This window comes from Paramisgurnus dabryanus, chromosome 19 (assembly GCF_030506205.2).
Source record: "Paramisgurnus dabryanus chromosome 19, PD_genome_1.1, whole genome shotgun sequence".
NCBI lineage: Eukaryota > Metazoa > Chordata > Actinopteri > Cypriniformes > Cobitidae > Paramisgurnus > Paramisgurnus dabryanus.
This window is the reverse complement of record NC_133355.1, coordinates 31,783,828-31,802,926: the sequence shown is the minus strand read 5'-3', so window position 1 is coordinate 31,802,926 and position 19,099 is coordinate 31,783,828. Positions and strand designations below refer to the sequence as shown.

Below are 19,099 nucleotides of genomic sequence, written 5' to 3'. Positions count from 1 at the left end.
GTGATTTGTTGTGTGTGGCTATCAACTTTCTCAGACAGACTTTTTAACTGCTTTTCATGTTGAGAAGAAGTGGCTTTTACTTCACTAGTAAGTGTACTTAAGGCCACCTCCTGTTTTCCCATAAAGTCAAATAATTTTTTCCAGTTATCTTGGACCTGAACAGTAATTTGTCCAATCTCCCTTGCCGGGGTTGGAACCGTCGCAGGCAACTCATACTGGGCACCACCTAAAGAAACTGAAGAAGCATTAGTTGCGGCCTCTTCTGAAAATGGAGTACACGGCTGCATAGGGTCATCATTATTATCGTTGTTAGGAACGACAAACACAAGGATCCCAGCGCAGAGGTGTTTATTAAAATGTGTAGGAGATGACACTCAGTGTATATGTATAAGGGATGACACAAATGTGAAAGTCAATATGTATAAAAGAAGACACTCTGTGTTCGTGGTGATGTATGCGAGGAGGAGACAACACAGGCGAGACAGGCTCAACGGAATCCCTTCGGGAAAGGCTTAGGGTGGGAAACACAGCACAGCCGTAGAACGTCCACTCGCACATCCGAAAACCTCTGAGATGAAATCCTGGCGGGGCACAGAGAGAGAGAGAGGCGGTCAGAGTCTTCAGCAGAGTCTGTGCTGGACAGCGCTCAGCGGCAGTCCGAGTCTTATGCAGAATTACGCGCCCGAGAGCGCACTGCTGCTGGACAGCGCAAGCTGTAGACTGGCGCTCGGAGAATCCACAGACAGAGAGTACACAGAGGCTTGACGGTGACACACCACTCGGGAGAGACTGACAGCGGGGCGGGGAATCTAAAGGGGTAAAGGCAGCAGAGAGCACGGTGAGCAATCCAAAATCGAGAACAAGAGACAGAAACTAAAACATGACAGGACTAGAACTAGACAAGCTAGCGGGCAGGTACATACAAAGACGAACTTGCAAAGAACAGAGGAAATGAGGGGAATTTAAATCAAACCGGATGGGCGAATAATAAGGATCAGGTGTGGGACGCCGGTGAGAAGAGTCGGAGATAATGAGGTCACCAGGTGGAAGGCGCGCACGTGTGGAGCTGTCAATACATAAACACAACACAACACATGGTGAAACAAAGACAAAAGCGGCCAATAAGACCGAAATCATGACAGGACCCCCCCCCACGACCGCCACCGGGCGGTCCATGAGGAGGCTCACCCCGTCGCCGGCGGAGATCCTCTATCAGCCCAGGGTCCAGGATGTCCCGGGCCGGTACCCAACACCTCTCCTCCGGACCATATCCTTCCCAGTCAAGGAGATATTGAAATCCCCTACCCCGGCGACGCACATCCAGTAAAGACTTAACTGAATATACAGGGGCACCATCTATAAGCTGAGGGGTGGGAGGGGTGGGGGCAGAGGGAACAGGATTAAGGTGGGAAAAATACACAGGCTTCAGTTTAGACACATGAAAAACTGGATGAACCCGACCGAGTGCTGGGGGCAATCTGAGCCTGACCGTCACAGGATTAATAACCTTAACAATGCTGTATGGCCCAAGGAATCGTGGAACCAGCTTGCGAGAAGGCTCACGGAGAGGTAAATCCTTGGACGAAAGCCATACTTTCTGCTCACAGATAAAAGGGGGCGCGGTTCTACGGTGACGGTCGGCCGCGGCTTTGGTTCATCTGGAAACCTGGCGTAATGTAAATCTAGCCTTTCTCCAGGTGCGTTTGCATCGACGGACAAAAGCTAGCGCAGACGGAACCACCGCATCAGGTTCCTGTGATGGGAATAAAGGGGGCTGAAACCCCATGGACGCCTCAAAAGGGGACATGTTAAGGGAAGAAACAGGGAGAGAATTATGGGCGTATTCAACCCAGGGTAACTGTTGGCACCAGGAGCTCAGATATTGCGATGTCAGACAGCGGAGAGCTCTACCTAAATCTTGGTTAGCCCGTTCACATTGCCCGTTGGTCTGAGGATGATACCCTGAAGACAAGCTAGCTGTGGAGCCTATTTGTCTACAAAATTCCTGCCAGAAACGAGAAATAAACTGAGGACCCCTATCTGAAACAACGTCTGTGGGCAGACCATGTAAGCGAAAGACGTGCTCGATCATAACCTGGGCAGTTTCCTTAGCAGTGGGCAATTTGGGCAAAGGGACAAAGTGAGCCGCCTTGGAGAAGCGGTCGACAATGGTCAAAACTACAGTGTTTCCCTTAGAACTAGGCAAATTGGTTACAAAATCGATGGCGATATGTGACCAAGGACGAGAGGGAATGGGTAATGGTTTAAGCAGACCAATGGGGGCTTGATGAGAGGCCTTATTACGGGCACAAACCTGACAGGCTAACACAAACTGTCTGACATCGGGACCCATAGAGGGCCACCAAAAACGCTGACGTACAGTAGCCAACGTTCTCCGAACACCCGGATGGCAAACAAACTTGGACTCGTGACCCCACCGGATGACCTCGGAGCGAAGCGCATTCGGAACCCACAATCGACCCGCTGGGCACCCCTCTGGCACTTCCCCCTCCCGGCCGGCCCGTCTCACCCGTTGTTCTATTCCCCAGCGCAGGGCACCCACCACCCGCCCCTCCGGGAGGATGGTTTCGTCCCCAGCAGAACCGGGGCTTTCGAACAAACGAGAGAGAGCATCGGGCTTTGTATTCTTGGAACCGGGCCGGTACGAGAGGGTGAAGTTGAATCTGTCAAAGAAGAGCGCCCAACGAGCCTGACGAGAAGATAACCTCCTGGCTGAACGGATGTATTCGAGATTCTTATGATCCGTCCAGACCAGAAAGGGCTCCGAGGTCCCCTCTAACCAGTGACGCCACTCACCCAAAGCCAGTCTGACCGCCAGCAGCTCCCGATTGCCTATGTCATAATTTCGCTCTGCTGGGTTTAACCGATGGGAGAAGAAGGCACAGGGATGCACCTTGCCATCCTTTGCAGACCGCTGAGACAAAACGGCGCCTACCCCGACATCCGAAGCATCTACCTCCACAATAAATTGAGCAGCCGGATCTGGAATAGAGAGAACAGGAGCAGAGATAAACCGGGACTTTAAATTATCAAAGGCCTCCTGAGCACTGGAATTCCAGACAAACCTCTCCTTAGTGGAAGTGAGAGCAGTAAGAGGTTGAGCAATCTGACCATAATTTCTGATAAACCGCCGGTAAAAATTGGCAAAACCCAGAAATCTTAATAAATCCTTACGGGAGTCGGGGACTGGCCATTCGGCCACCGCTTTGATCTTGGCTGGGTCAGGACGGATCTCACCGGGGGCAACAACAAAACCCAGGAACGAAACTGACTTACGATGGAATTCGCACTTCTCCGCCTTGACATACAGCTTATTCTCTAACAACCGGCGTAAGACTCGGCGGACATGCTGAGTGTGTTCCTGCATAGAGGGAGAAAAGATGAGAATATCATCTATGTACACAAAGACAAACTTATTAATCATGTCTCTCAGCACATCATTGACCAGAGTCTGGAAGACAGAGTGGGCGTTACAAAGGCCGAACGGCAGAACGCAGTACTCAAAGTGTCCGGTAGGGGTGTTAAAGGCTGTCTTCCATTCATCTCCCTCTCTTATTCGCACCAGATGATAGGCGTTGCGTAAATCTAGCTTGGTAAAGAACTGCGCCCCCTGCAGGAGCTCAAACGCAGTAGACATTAAAGGAAGGGGGTACCTATTCTTAACAGTAATGTCATTTAAACCCCTATAATCAATACAAGGGCGCAGGGAGCCGTCTTTCTTGCCAACAAAGAAAAACCCCGCCCCTGCGGGCGAGGTGGAGGGACGGATAAGACCGGCACGCAGGGCTTCATTGATATACTGGTCCATAGCCTCTCTCTCAGGACCTGATAAAGAATAAAGTCTACCCTTAGGCGGAGAAGTGTTGGGGAGGAGATCAATAGCACAATCATATGGCCGGTGAGGAGGAAGGGAGGTGGCCCGGGCTTTACTAAACACCTGAGCGATATCCGCATACTCGCTGGGACTCCGGTCAAATCGACCGCCGGAACCTGAGGAAGAGAGAGAACAGAACCAGAAACAGCAGAACCAAGACAAGACACATGACAAGACTGAGACCAAGACAAAATGACACTATGCTGCCAATCAACGTGAGGGTTGTGTTGCGCTAGCCAACCATGCCCTAAAATAATGGGAGATAGAGAAGCATGAAGAATATGCAACACAATCTCCTCACGACGATTACCAGACACAGAGAGACTCACAGGGGGCATAGGCTCAGGCTCGATAGGTGGTGAGATCGAGGAAGAGGACGACACCATGGGCTCGTCCATGATGACCCGCTGGCGGAGAGAGCGGCGCTGATTAAGAAGTAGCCTCCGGCCCTCGACCCGGAGAGCTAAATCAATTATGGCCTCTAGAGAGGGAGGAAGATCATGGACCGCAATCTCGTCCTGGAGAGCATCAGACTGTGAAGTGGTGGTGAGACGGGCCGAGTGTTGGCCTAACCATGAGCCTTGCTGAGTGAGTGCCTTCCGGAGCGCGTCAACCTCCGCGGGATCCATAACTGGCAAGTTCGTCCTGTTAGGAACGACAAACACAAGGATCCCAGCGCAGAGGTGTTTATTAAAATGTGTAGGAGATGACACTCAGTGTATATGTATAAGGGATGACACAAATGTGAAAGTCAATATGTATAAAAGAAGACACTCTGTGTTCGTGGTGATGTATGCGAGGAGGAGACAACACAGGCGAGACAGGCTCAACGGAATCCCTTCGGGAAAGGCTTAGGGTGGGAAACACAGCACAGCCGTAGAACGTCCACTCGCACATCCGAAAACCTCTGAGATGAAATCCTGGCGGGGCACAGAGAGAGAGAGAGGCGGTCAGAGTCTTCAGCAGAGTCTGTGCTGGACAGCGCACAGCGGCAGTCCGAGTCTTATGCAGAATTACGCGCCCGAGAGCGCACTGCTGCTGGACAGCGCAAGCGGTAGACTGGCGCTCGGAGAATCCACAGACAGAGAGTACACAGAGGCTTGACGGTGACACACCACTCGGGAGAGACTGACAGCGGGGCGGGGAATCTAAAGGGGTAAAGGCAGCAGAGAGCACGGTGAGCAATCCAAAATCGAGAACAAGAGACAGAAACTAAAACACGACAGGACTAGAACTAGACAAGCTAGTGGGCAGGTACATACAAAGACGAACTTGCAAAGAACAGAGGAAACGAGGGGAATTTAAATCAAACCGGATGGTCGAATAATAAGGATCAGGTGTGGGACGCCGGTGAGAAGAGTCGGAGATAATGAGGTCACCAGGTGGAAGGCGCGCACGTGTGGAGCTGTCAAAACATAAACACAACACAACACATGGTGAAACAAAGACAAAAGCGGCCAATAAGACCGAAATCATGACAATCGTAATTCCATGCCAAGTCTGGCCTAGGGGTACTACAGCCACTAAGTAATGGATCAAATTGTACATGAGGCCCTGATTGTAAAATACTGGATTGGACATGGGTAGAGGGATATTTGGGCAACCGAGTTTGTGGGACAGGTGGCCAGACTGGAGTTGTAACCTCTGGGACATCCATGTCCAGTAAGGATATTGTAGGGTGTAAACTATCTGCCATATTATTTGCAGTGTAGCATATACACTATGTTTGATGTGTTCAAGGTGTGATATATTAAGTATTTTGTCAATTTTTGATGAGAAAAAAAAATAATAATAATTATATATATATATATATATATATATATATATATATATATAAATAAAAAAATATATATATAAGTAAGTGTATGATAATCAAATGTTATACTTCACAAATCAACTTAACCTTCTTACAAACAAACTTATCACATCCAAGTTCTGAACATATTCACTTTACATCATCGGGTAAGGTAAACCCACATTAAAATGAATTTCCAGTTACATAGTAATGCACTTTATACCCATCCAGTTAAATGCATTCATTCATATAAAGTACAAGTTTTAACAGCTCTTTACCGTCTTCACTAAATCTTACAAGGCAAACAAAATAAAGAAAATACATCAATTAATGAACCAAGATAACCAAAGCATGTTAACCGTTGGTTTCAAGTCCCTGTTCGGGCGCCATTTTCTGTGACGTTACTGCTTATTGTTTGTAAATTAAACCGCACAGAATTGTCATTCAGTAGTCCAGAGTCTTTTATTCAACTAGTCATTTCGACTTGGACCTCTAGTGCTAGTGGCAGTTTTCAAATTCTGCTCTTCACTCAGAAATAAACATAAGTTCATTCCAAATACACCACAAATGAAATCATAATAATGTAATAATCTCAAGAACAAAAACATTCAAAATATTTTCAGATACCAAATATATATAAATCAAATATTTTCATTTAAGTCATATTATCAAAACAAATATCCTAATTCCTATATCACATAATAACACACCATATCTCAATGTCACATCTCATGAAATAAAGCATATTAAAGAGTTCCTTTTTAGACTGTTGCACAATTAATTGTTCATAGGGATCATAGAGTCACGTTAGTGTTTGTGTTCGTGTGTGTGTATGACGTGACGAAGGTAGACAGTTTTAATCTTAAACAGTTTCAGTCCTACCTGAAGTCAGTTGCACAGATAGTTCATATACTGCTTCAGAAGAGCAAACAAACTCACGACATCCAGGCAATGGTCAACTCCAGCCGCCATGCCCAAACACAGCAGGGAAAGTATCCTTTAGGATTGGCAATAATGATTATCCCAACACTTCACTGTAGAGCAGCCGGCATGCACCTCTCAGTACCACCGCAATCTGTTGTCTGCCTTCTTTTCCGCAGCATCGCGGCAATAATCACGTCAGCTTTTCCAGCACCGATAAACACTGCGATGTGATTGCCAAGCGTGTCCCAAAACTCTTAGCCGTGCAGCCAGCGGGATCTGTATCTGTAACTTCAGTCATAAAACAACCTTTCTTCCGTTCACCCTTCACGCCGTTTCATTCATAAACTCCTCACCGAACTCTAACGCGCACACCTGACGAGGCTTACTACGAACATGTCGTCACAGGCTTCCTTTCGCCTTATCAGAGTTTTTCTCAATGAACGCGTTGCATTGTGGTTAATGTAGTCTCAGTTCCGACTGTCTCAGTGTTTTGAAAAATACATCACTAGTCAATTGCAACCTCAAGTTAATGTAGACTTTAAGGAACTTGTTTGTCTGAAAGTGTATATATAAAGATTTTGTGTTTTAAGATGCTGCATGGAATGACAATGAGGTTTGGAACAGACTTGGTGAAGAACATGGAAACATCTCCAAATAAAATGGCCCCAAACATCATCAGGAGTGCAAAAGAATGAAGTAAAAAACATCTCTACGCCAATCTCATTGGAACAGCAGAGGAAAGCACAGAAGGTAACTACATCATATGCTTGTTCTTTGCCCAGTGTAAAGTAGTGTTGGACTTTAAGGCGTCCATTGCATGTTCATAATTAGAGGAAAGGCACAGTATTAAAATTAAACTATTTATTGATCAGATATGAAAAAGTTTTACAGCGCGCTGGGTAGTCTCAAGGCCACAATCGGCAAGCGACTAACCCCCAGCATTTGGGGAAACAATTATTTGTAGAGTATGTGACGTCGATCTTCTTCTTAGAATCTCCACCCACAAAGGCTGCTTTTCCTCGTGAATCTGACTCCCTTACCACACCCAGTTTCAGCCTGCAGGCGAAGATAGACACACACAGACAAAGAAAAAACAAACTGTTCTCCACTCATCCCTGACGCCTGTTTCACACCGCATGCGTGAGCAACGCGTATGCGTAGCGTGAGCAGCGCGTGAGGAGAGCGTTTGCTGCGCGTGGCCATTGTGCTTTTACACCGGCTGCGTTTGCAGCACATACTGTGCAGTTTAAATAACAGTATAAAAAAAAAGTTCATATTACTTTATTTTACATGCATTTATGAGCAAAACCTCTTTAAGACGCTTTTTGAAGGTCAGTGTAATTTATATAACTGTGATTTGTTTAATCCACATTGTTTTCATGCTGTTCTGGTCCATGTAATGACAGATATAGACACAAAACACAATTATAGACATAAAAAGCCCATGGCACATTATAAAATCTGTTTCTCTGAAGTTTTACGATAAAATAAAGAATTCACTCAGTGATTGACGGCATATAGCAGTCGATCGTGTTTCCCTTCAACAGTTTAAGCATAAGATTTAAATTTATAGATTAATCTATTTCTCTGAAGATTATTAAGATAGATGAGGACTCATTTGCTGGGCAGAAAGTGAATGAACACAGTCTTCTGGCAACAGTGTGTTAATATTTCATTGCTTTCTTTTAAATTGCTCAAAGTCATGACTGTTTCAAACACACTTAGCTTCACATTCGTGATTTTATTGTAAAATTACCCTTTTTCGCGTCAATCCACGACCATTTAAACTATAAACAATGCCCTGTCACTTTAATTGAGCGTGAGCAGCGCAGCAAAAATAGAGCCGACGCCGAAACTATAGCAGCACTGCTGCTTCAGCGACGCTCCTGCCACGCAGGCACGCGCTGCTCACGCGTGCGGTGTACATGCTTTAACTTGTTAACATGGGTGCCGAAAAAAACACGCGCTGCTTACGCGCTGCTCACGCATGCGGTGTGAAACCGGCGTGAGAGCCATGCAGTCCGTCACTTCCTCCCTAGTACTCCTCCACTTCACATATGGTTGACTTCACATAGCATATTATAATGCTTTCATAAAAACAAATCATTAATAAAACATTCATTTATTCATAAAAAACACAAGCTGTAAGATGAAAGTGATTATTATGTAAAACACATTTCAATATCATAACATAATTTCATTATTCGTAAAATTGGTTATATGAATAAGGCACACATTAACTTCTTTAGATAGATAAACACATATTAAATCTTTTACTGCAATACTACTTCTAAGCAAACACTTTAATCATTATTAAAACACCATCAGTTAGGGAAGAAAACACACACACACACACACACACACACACACACACACACACACACACACACACACACACACACACACACACACACACACACACACACACACACACACACACACACACACACACACACACACACACAAAGAACAAGCACAGGAGATTCTGTTCTTCAAGGTTGAGCTGCCATGCCCCCATTAGGTTATTCTGTATGCAACCTTCATTTCATTGGTTAATACACATTTATCAAAGACAACATCTTATATTTATTACATCAATTATTCAATGATTAATACTGATTAAGTAAGAAATACATTGCATATTTTATCCTGTGAATATTAAAGCATTGGTTAATAACATGGTTGCCTGTTTGCTTTTCCCCCTCAGGCCTCTTTTATCTTGATCATTTCCAGACGTACATTCCTAGCTAATCCTCTTTGCAGCTTGTACACACACACACAAAAGCTGGTAACTTTCCACTCTCAAACACAAACACCTCATTTTTACATAATAGCTCAGTGCATATATATAACACACAATGTTTATAGAATAAAATGATTAATTAAAGAAATATAAAATGGAACAAAATCAATTTCCACAGTCCTTATTTGGACATCTTTGTAACTTTAACACTTTTGGCAATCAGCATGAAATGTAGGCAGTAAATATGTAAAACATAATTATTCAACAACACAATCAATACTCCATTGTTCATGAATTGGTTAAATGCATTCATTAGTTAAACATACTAATTTTCACTTTCTCTAAATATAACATAGTTATAAAGCAAACAACTTGTTTATTGAAACCATCTGTTCTGCGTGTTTTCCCTTCAGGGCTTTGTTATCAGCGTTTGCTGATTTCTCCCCCAACCGAAACCACAGCCTCTCAACTTTCACACACACAGACAGCTTTTTTGTACTCAGCACAGGAATCATTATTGTAACACTACACATGAATTAAGATTATAAACAGCACGATTAGTAAAACAAAATCAAATCCCACAGTAGCCTTATTTGCATTGTCAATGTAAAGGTTCTAGCACCTATAAATTGTATAAGTGAAAATATTAAAATAATGTTAGTATTAACTTTTTCCTTGCCATTGAAGAGTTAACTTGTTAATTAAGAGACGCTGGCTGAGAAAAAGTTAAGGTTTACCCACAAATGAAAATTGTCGTCACTTTCTTCAGCAGAACACAACAGAAGAAAAAGTATGGTAATCGAACAACAATGGTGCCCATTGACCCTCAATGGTTCTCAATGGTTTTGTGTCCATTAAATTGCTACCAGCGTTGTTCGGTTACAGACATTCTTCTAAATCTTTTTTGTGTTTGTGTTTTGCTGAAGAAAGAAAGCCGTGAACGTTTGAAATAACGAGTGAGTGAGTGAGTTTTCTATTTTGAGTAAAATGTCCCTGTAATTGATTTCTGTACCTAATGTACAATTATTTTTATCTTTGTAGGTCTGGTGAGGAATGCTGCACTTATGTTATTGCAAGCATTATTTCAAGAAAATCCCAGCTTTCTTTACTGTGTAAATAGTGTAAGTATAGTCTTATGTAATATCATTAGCATTTGAGGCACTTCATTTAAAGTAACATTCAATGCAAATATAAAAATATTACTCTGTTTACCCTTAAATAGCATACAGCTCCACATCAATTATTATGAGTCTTGTTGGTTTTGAGTGTCGCTTGCCTAGTTGTCATACTTTATTTGTGTTATTATGGGGTAATTTTAAGTCTATTTGATGGCTTCTGTTAATTGGTAAAAAGCACTTAAAAGGTGAAATGTTTGTTTTACAGGAACCCAAAGGTCCCACACCAACCATAGTGTTCAACGGCTCTCCTGATCCTCTCAAAGCTGAAAGTATCAACTTTATAATGGACAATGTGAACATAATATGTGGAAGACATTGACATCACAGGCTGTGGAATGACTCTTCAATGTTCAATACCCTTTTGCCATTAAGCACACAGTGACTTTAATTTATAAAATATATGCTTAAATTTAAATACCTGTACAAAACAAATGTACAATCAACTTGTGTAAATTGTCATTCTATTTAATAGATTGTTCATGAATTGTCTTTAAATGCATTGTGATTTCTTTTCATCATTTCAGACACATGTAAAAGTTACTAAAAATTAGTACTGCATATACTGTACAGTATCTTTCTTTATAAAAACAGAAAATGCGTAAGGAAAATAACTTAAACAAAATTTTTGAATGTATAGTGTAATTAAGAGTTTAGCTGTTTAATACAGAGATGCAATTTATATATATATATATATATATATATATATATATATATATATATATATATATATATATATATATATATATATATAACTTATGTATGTTTATTAAAAATGCCCGGTGGGCCAACGTCCTTGGGGACCAGTCAAGTTCTTTCAAAATTACTGTGTTCTGGAATTGGTAAAAGGTGTTCAGAAAAAAAGTGATCAAAATATTCTGCAAACACTGTAATGGGACTCGTGGCTCAGCGGCGAGACTGCGATTTCATTGTAACATTTATCAGGTCTCAGTGTTATCAGGTGTTCAAAATGGTTAGTTTAAACATTCTGCACTCACTGGCTAATACTATTATTTTTAAAACCTGCAAAGCCTTTTACAGCGCTTACATTTTTGTAATGTCACGTGTCAGCTCTTATACCTTTCTACTTAATCATTATATGGAGTTGGTAGTCAAGGTTGCACAAAGATTTGTGATCCTATGTAGTGGGCCTGTCTGGGCCAAAATGCCAGGGCCAATTTTTTGTCCCAGTCCAGCCCTGGATTGGGCTAGCCAAATGTCAAATAAAAAAGAACCAATGGGCTGCTGATTAGGTGTCTCCTGGGCCGGTCTGTCCGAAAAAAAAAAACATCTTACGCTAACTTTTCTGAAAAATGCAGTAAATTGTAACCGCGCCTTTAGCGTCATTAATGAATTACATTAAAACAAATATGAACCAAAGAAAGAAAGCAACGGACTGCATTGCGCAATGTACAAGTGTTATATGCCAAATTACCAGTCCAGCCCTGACTCAACATGAAAAATAAACCAGGCTATTCGTCCTACTCCCTCTTGGCCAGGAAAGACAAAGCATCCTGTCTACTGGGCCTGGGTAGGTACCCTGATGTGCCTGGAGCTATGAGAGTTAAATATAGAACCAGGCTAGTGATGCATGGTGTCCAATTTAGTTTACGGATGATTCATCAGAATTTTCTGCCAATCTAAAATCAACACTTGGAAAATGTGATAAAGACATGGCTTCTTAGATGTTACTTGACGTTACAACGTACACTAAGTATTGGGATGCCCCTTCTAATAAAGATGTTTGGGGCAACACAGTGGCCATCCCAAACAGAGCACTGTTGTCTCACAGCAAGAAGGTCTCCTGTTCAAGCCCTGGCTGGGTCAGGAGGCCATTCTGTGTGGAGTTTACATGTTCCCCTTGAGTCAACGTGGAATGGGCACTGCGTTTTTGGGTTTCCTTCCACAGTACAAAAACTATACACACCTTGATCTATACACAGACACATACCGAGGGAAGGGCAATTTGACATCTCCAATTCACCTAACCTGCATTTTTGGCGTTGCCAATAACCAGTTCTCGCCATGAATATAGCCATAGATGCTGAAATGGCGTCAAGAAAAATTAACATGTTTAACTATTCCAGTTTTTCCAAACAAAACAAATATTAATGCTATACAATACAGACCTTGTCACAGTATTTTGTTTCCATCTATGCTGCAGCAGTTTTGCAAAAAGGGCTTTTTCTGTGCAGAAATGACTGTGACCCTGGGAACAAATCATTGATAGGATTGGGTGATGAGTGTTTGGCTCAGAGCCTGTAAGTCATAACAAAGGTGTTCAGCTGGGTACAGGTCTGGGATTTGTGCAGACCAGTCAAGTTCTTTCACACCATTTCAAATTTCAAGCAATTAACATGTACTAATATCGATAAGTGCTTATTTTGACACCAGCCCAACACTAGGGCAGGTTGGCTCATTGTGGCTAATCAGAGTAGCAGGACCCAACAGGCCCATCCCAAGGAACTGCCTGAGGACATGGTGACTATGTTGTGGTCACATGTTTCACAGCGGCATAGCAACGAGGTAGTACGCCTTGGCTCGTTGGTCTAGGGGTATGATTCTTCAAATCCCGGACGAGCCCGTCTCTCGCTTTGCTTCTTGTTGCTGCTACACTATGAAACATTCATGTCAGTTTTGTCAGAGACATGCGCAGTTCCACGTGTAAACGCGTGGTCGGTTAGCTCAGTTGGTTAGAGCGTGGTGCTAATAACGTCGCGGGTTCGATCCCCGTACGGGCCAAGCGTTTTATTCTACCTCCTCTGGCTGACCGTGTTAATGGTGTGATTTCTTGTGGACATTTCTGCCACATAAGCCGTTGGGGCCGAAATAGCTCAGTTGGGAGAGCATTAGACTGAAGATCTAAAGGTCCCTGGTTCGATCCCGGGTTTCAGCAATAAGGGGCAATTCTTAAGGTTTTGTTTAGCCGACTCACTGCGGCTTACCTGACAGTCCCTGTCCGAGTGTCCTTTTCTCCGTGACCCAGGGAGTCAGGTGCAAAAGCAAACCGTGGTTCCATGGTGTAATGGTTAGCACTCTGGACTCTGAATCCAGCGATCCGAGTTCAAATCTCGGTGGGACCTATTGGATGTTTTGTGGTTTCCAAGCAGAACCGTGTCCAAGGGAACAGTGTTTGTTACCCCGGGAACAGTGTTTGTTACCGCCAAAACAATCCCCCGCCCTTTAAGGCAACACCAAAGAGTTTTGGCTCTTTGCTCCCCCTATAGGTTAGAAGCGTAATTGTCCATTACCCACTGTCATAAATACTGAGGCATAGCTGGCTCTGATTGGATTGTAGGTCTGCCGTAAAGCAAGTTTTTGTAGTATTCACTCGGACTACAGGACCACTACCCGACGTTTGGAAACTTCTTTAGTGCGGTTTTGGCCGATAGAGGGCTGCAAAGCGAATGTGAAAGTGCTGTTCACCCTGTTTAGAGTGGATGAACGACTGAAACTGTTTTGGAAGCGTTATTTTAAGGTAAAAAAAACTCTTTGGTGTTGCTTTAAGCCTTTCTACCAGAGCACTCAGGCTGTAGACGAAAAAGGAGTTAATTCAAGCAACATTGAGCACTGTTTTCTGTTCACCCTGACGGTGGGCCAACAAGACACAATGTGCCAAATTTCAGCAACCACAAGCACATTACAAGGAAGCAAATTAAACATGTACGAAACCTTAGGATAAATGAAAAATCCATCGACGTTTTGGCTAAAGAAAACACACAGCTCATGTGTACAGGCCAAAGGAAACACACAGCTCACATGTACAATCTGATAATGAAATGCAATAAAAATACCTTACCAGAAATGACAGGAAGACAAATGAACATAGAAAGAAAGTGATTCCAATTTTTAATGGCAACAAAACGCTCTTGGAATGTAAAGCTCCATGTTGCTTTGTGAAGTAACATCCTTATAGAAGACGTTCATGTGTGTGCTCAGGTGCCATACTGAGGACCGACACTGGGACCTGTTGGCTTTTTGAGGCAAAATGTAAAATCTGGAGCCAAAGTGAAGCCCTTTTCTGCAAGTGTGAACCGCAGAAGCACCCACAGAGAGGGCACGCCGCGGGTCTGTAACATCAGAGAATTTAGCAACAAGTGTCAACCACGTGGAGAATGTGGGCATCGATCCCGCTACCTCTCGCTTGCGCCTACTGCTTCCCACCGAGTGAGCCAAAGTAAGCCCGCATAAGCCAATCACGTTTCTTCCTGTGGCTTACTTTTGACCAATCACGTTTCTTCCTGTGGCTTACTTTTGACCAATCACGTTTCTCCCTGTGGCTTACTTTTGACGAATCACGTTTCTCTTCTGTGGCTTACTTTTGACCAATCGCGTTTCACTCCCATGGCTTACTTTGGACCAATCGCGCGTTCCTCTCCTGTGGCTCACTTTTGACCAATCGCGTTTCTCTCCTGAGGTAAACTTTTAACCAATCACCGGCAGCTATTATTATCATCTTTGAGTTAGCGATAGGTAAGTCTTGTTTACTTCGTTATTAGATATCGGTCATTATTTGTTAATATAATGTGTATATGTTTGGAAAATTAAACTAGCCTATATAGCTGTCTAGCATGCATTGGACATGTTTTTTTTTCTGTGCAGTTTAACACGGTGGTTAAGTTCACGTTAGTTTAACGTTTGCAAATGTCATGACATTCATTAGACATTCGGCTTCATACTCATTAAAGTTTAACTCTCGGATTTCAGTCCAAAACAATAAGAGATAACTGTGGTTTCATAAATGATATGTAACAATATCCTCATGACAGGAGGATGAAAGATAAACGTTCCTAAAAATATCCATTTCATAGCGCAAGGACCCTTTTGGGGTAATATGTCTTTTATGTGCTATGAAAGGATATTATTAGGAAAAAATTGTCATCCTTCTGCCATTGGGTCGTATTGATAAATTATTTAATTGATTAAATAAAAACAGCAAATGCTAGAGTCAAACGAATTATTATTATTTAAATGAATATCAAATATAAAATCAACTTTAATGCAGTAACGTACGTCAGATATGCATAAACACATAAACTACAATACTGTTTGGCATAAAGGTATCAAACCAACTTTAAATTACTTAGTATTATTCTCTATCATGCACAAGGCTTGTTTTTTAGATTCTTCTAGGCCCCTAGAATGGTGATGTTTAAGACGACAGCTTTGGAAATAGAAGTAAATTTCAGACTTAATATTTGACTTATATTGACATATTTTATACACGGTATCCGAGATTCCTTCCCCTTTAGAAAACTCATCAGCAAGCCAGTTTATGGTCATAGCCATATTTATTACCACAGTAATATGGTTTACATGTAGCTTATTAAATTACCATTACACACTTAACGTCAGATTGCTAGAGGTAATAGTCTCTTTCTAATTTTCATTTCAGAAAATGTATGCGTATCCGGTTTTTCAACGGCAATCGGCAACATCAAGCCGACTCCTCATGGCACCATCAGCAGAGGCAAAGCGCCTAGAAAAGCTTGAGTCCGGAAGGGCCAAAAGTAAAGAGGAGGTGCTGGCAGAGGCTAGATCTTTTGTCAGCACAAATGGTGGAGACCCCAGTGACCAGTTTTTAGTACTGGCCCACTGCAAACTTCAGTTTGGGAAGTACCAGGGCCAGCGATTTAGATGGCTCCTGGAAAACTCTCTGGGGTATGCAGTGTATTTGGTGCTTAGCAGTTCCAGTGAGAAAGCCCATCCAACCCCGCTGTCAGAAAACAAACAGCTGTACCTGCAGTATACTTCTCTTATTAGAGAGATGGCAGAAGAAGCGGAGAAGTATAAGAGAAAGCAGGAAATGCAAGCAGAAGCCCATGCAACTGGAGACCAAGGCTGCTTGATGGTGGAGTTTGGTGACTTCCAGGGCCGGTTCATGAAGGAAGTTTATGAGGACCAGAGCAAGCAGGCCCAAGCCCTCATCAGGTACCTGGTAAAGGCAAATGCCAACCCCAACACCAACATGGCCATTTTCAAGACGTATGTCTTGAAAAGACAGGCGTCTGCTGTGGGCACCCGTGTATGCCAGCCTGAACCTCAAGTTGCAACCTCCAGTGCCTCTGCACCTCCACCTGCAACCTCCAGTTCCTCTGTACGTCCACGTGCAACCTCCAGTGCCTCTGCACCTCCACCTGCAACCCCCAGTGCTTCTGTTCCTCCACCTGCAACCTCCAGTGCCTCTGTACGTCCACGTGCAACCTCCAGTGTCTCTGCACCTTCACCCGCAGCCATCCAAACTGGTGTACAGCAGAGCGCCACTGTGAAAGCGCTGTTGATGCGTGGCAAACATTTGTCTCCTTCTCACCTGGCGAGAAAACTCATGTCACCAGTGAAACACTGTGAGTAGGACTGTGTGAATATAGAATTTTCCTTACAGCGGTTTTACATGTATTTATGTATCATTATGGCAAATTTGTTTTTTGTTTCCAGATCCATTACTGCAGTCCACTTTACCTCCTCCAGCAGCAGAACCCCCAGCCACACATTTGACCCGAAGGCAGCTTTTCACTACTGGTAAGCACCATCTTACATAAATTTGTCTCATAAGTTTACGGTGAACAACATAACATAATAACAGTTTTATTATTATTTCTGCTCCAGGCACTTCCGTTTCCACTGCTGAAGATGATGATGAGGAACTGGTATTTGCTGCATCACAATGTGAAGCACAGATAAATACAGGTGTGGCATATGACACAGATGCAAATATTATAAGAATGTTTTTATGAAAATGCAAAAGCAGAAGCATTTTTTTTTAAATAATCAACATTTTTAACAATTTTTTGTTTACAATACAGAATTATGTCACATCTTGCCTCAAGCTGGATGTATGCTTTGAGCGCATTTCTTCGAAACCATAAGGATGTTTAAAGGTGTCAGTGTATTTGGGTTTCCGAACGTACCCGTTGTTAAACAATCACTGCATAACTTCTTCACACCGCTTGCACTTCTCACTCACTCTTTAGCTCCACCTAAGCAGACAGGATGGTTGGGATCATTGTTGTAATTATTAGAGGAACATCTTTTCCTTAATGTGTCTGTGTGCATGCTTCATGTCTGTGGGCATCATTCATTTATACTAAATTCACCACGCCTCATATCCTTGCTCCATTCTATCTAATTTACACATCAACATTTTATCCCAGCAAGCAAAAACCGAAACCCAATGTAGTCCAGCTATGATTAATCCACTTCTACCCTAAAATAACCTTGAATACATTTTCATGCTGTTCTTGCCTAAATAACTTTGAGATGTATGATATTCCATTATGTAAGCAAAGTCAACAGGTGTTCAAGGTGTTTGCTTTCATTTCTTTTATATGTATCATCTATTTGTGTGCTATGGTTAGACATCTGTTAGACTTTCATGAGCAGCCCAAATTCTGCCTTATTTTAGCCAAAATTGCTTGCTGGGATCTTACATTAATAAAGTGTACACTGGGTTCTTTGCTTCTTAACACTAGTACCATTTTCCTCACTGTTATTCCTAAATCTAATCCTAATAATTATTAATACTTGTCCAAAATTCTGCTTCGCCGACTGTTTGTGGGCTGCTTTGTGGTATTTTACTATGAAATGCAACATTCATCCTTATATTATTTTTGTTTTAATTCACTCAGAGACCTGTTCTGGTCCGTCTCCATCAGCGGAAACAGCAAAAGCACCAGGTCTTCCACATCATCCACCACCAGCTGAGCTTCCAGTTCACTGGATATGGGCCAACGCAGTCAGTTTCCAGCTTTGCTGACATACAGGTAATTCATAATGACAATCATTCATTATTAGGCACTTTAATTTGTGATTTTTTTTTTACCAAACAAAGCATTTGCATGATTATACTGTTGTTTTTTAGATACTCATGTGACAACCGGGTGCTGAGGATGATGAGGGAGAGGACACAGCGTGTCCTTCAGTACCTGACTGCCTGTGAACCATTTACAAGGTCCTTCCTTGTGCAACCACCTGTGTTTGCGGAGCCTCCCTCTTTACCTGCCCTACCTAAACCTAAGTGGCTGTTAGCCGTGTACGCCAGGGATGTTCTGGGGCGACTGCACGAGGTCAAAGCCAAAATTACATCTGTCTTGGGCTGTGTTCTGAAGATGGACTCCACAAAGAAGGTAACACATCCCTGTATCCAGAAATTTGCCATATGGATATGTGTGTGTACACAGTTTTTAATTATTTTATTTTTTGCAATAGGTCACAAAGAAACTTGCCGGTGCTGCTGCAGGAACAGCTGCCTGGTGCACAAATGTAGGAAACGAACATGGCCAAGTCCTTGTCTCTGTGCTGACAGCCGCAGAGGGACATGGACTGCACCCTATGGCAGCTGGCCTAATGAAAGGCTACCGAGAGGCAGGAGAGGCAGCCCCGAAAGTGATGTATGTGGACAGAGATTGCTGCAGTCTTCATGGCAAGTCTCAGGTGAATGTCATGTTTTCGGAGTGGGATGAGCTTGAAGTGCGCCTTGACATCTGGCATTTCATGCGGCGATTTGCTGCAGGTGTCACGACAGAGGCTCATCCGCTCTATGGGATCTTCATGGCACGTCTGTCCATGTG

General features: G+C 43.0%; 1 protein-coding gene, 1 long non-coding RNA gene and 2 other non-coding genes across 4 annotated transcripts; all 4 read left to right on the top strand.

Annotated features, from left to right (window-relative positions):
- The first annotated feature begins 7,129 nt into the window (after window positions 1–7,129).
- On the top strand, window positions 7,130–11,130 carry LOC135780075 (uncharacterized). Its single transcript, XR_010544954.2, has 3 exons — window positions 7,130–7,364; window positions 10,284–10,313; window positions 10,741–11,130. It is a non-coding gene; the product is annotated as an uncharacterized lncRNA (long non-coding RNA).
- Window positions 11,131–13,355: 2,225 nt separating this feature from the next.
- Window positions 13,356–13,428, top strand: trnaf-gaa (transfer RNA phenylalanine (anticodon GAA)). Its single transcript has one exon. It is a non-coding gene; the product is annotated as a tRNA-Phe (tRNA).
- Window positions 13,429–13,543: 115 nt separating this feature from the next.
- Window positions 13,544–13,615, top strand: trnaq-cug (transfer RNA glutamine (anticodon CUG)). Its single transcript has one exon. It is a non-coding gene; the product is annotated as a tRNA-Gln (tRNA).
- A 2,330-nt stretch (window positions 13,616–15,945) lies between these two features.
- LOC135780037 (uncharacterized) lies at window positions 15,946–18,402 on the top strand. The gene is made up of 5 exons (XM_073812672.1): window positions 15,946–16,876; window positions 16,968–17,051; window positions 17,139–17,179; window positions 18,158–18,292; window positions 18,391–18,402. Exons 1-5 carry the CDS (start codon window positions 15,985–15,987, stop codon window positions 18,400–18,402), a joined length of 1,164 nt encoding a protein of 387 aa, XP_073668773.1. The 5' UTR covers window positions 15,946–15,984.
- The last annotated feature ends 697 nt before the right edge of the window (window positions 18,403–19,099 follow it).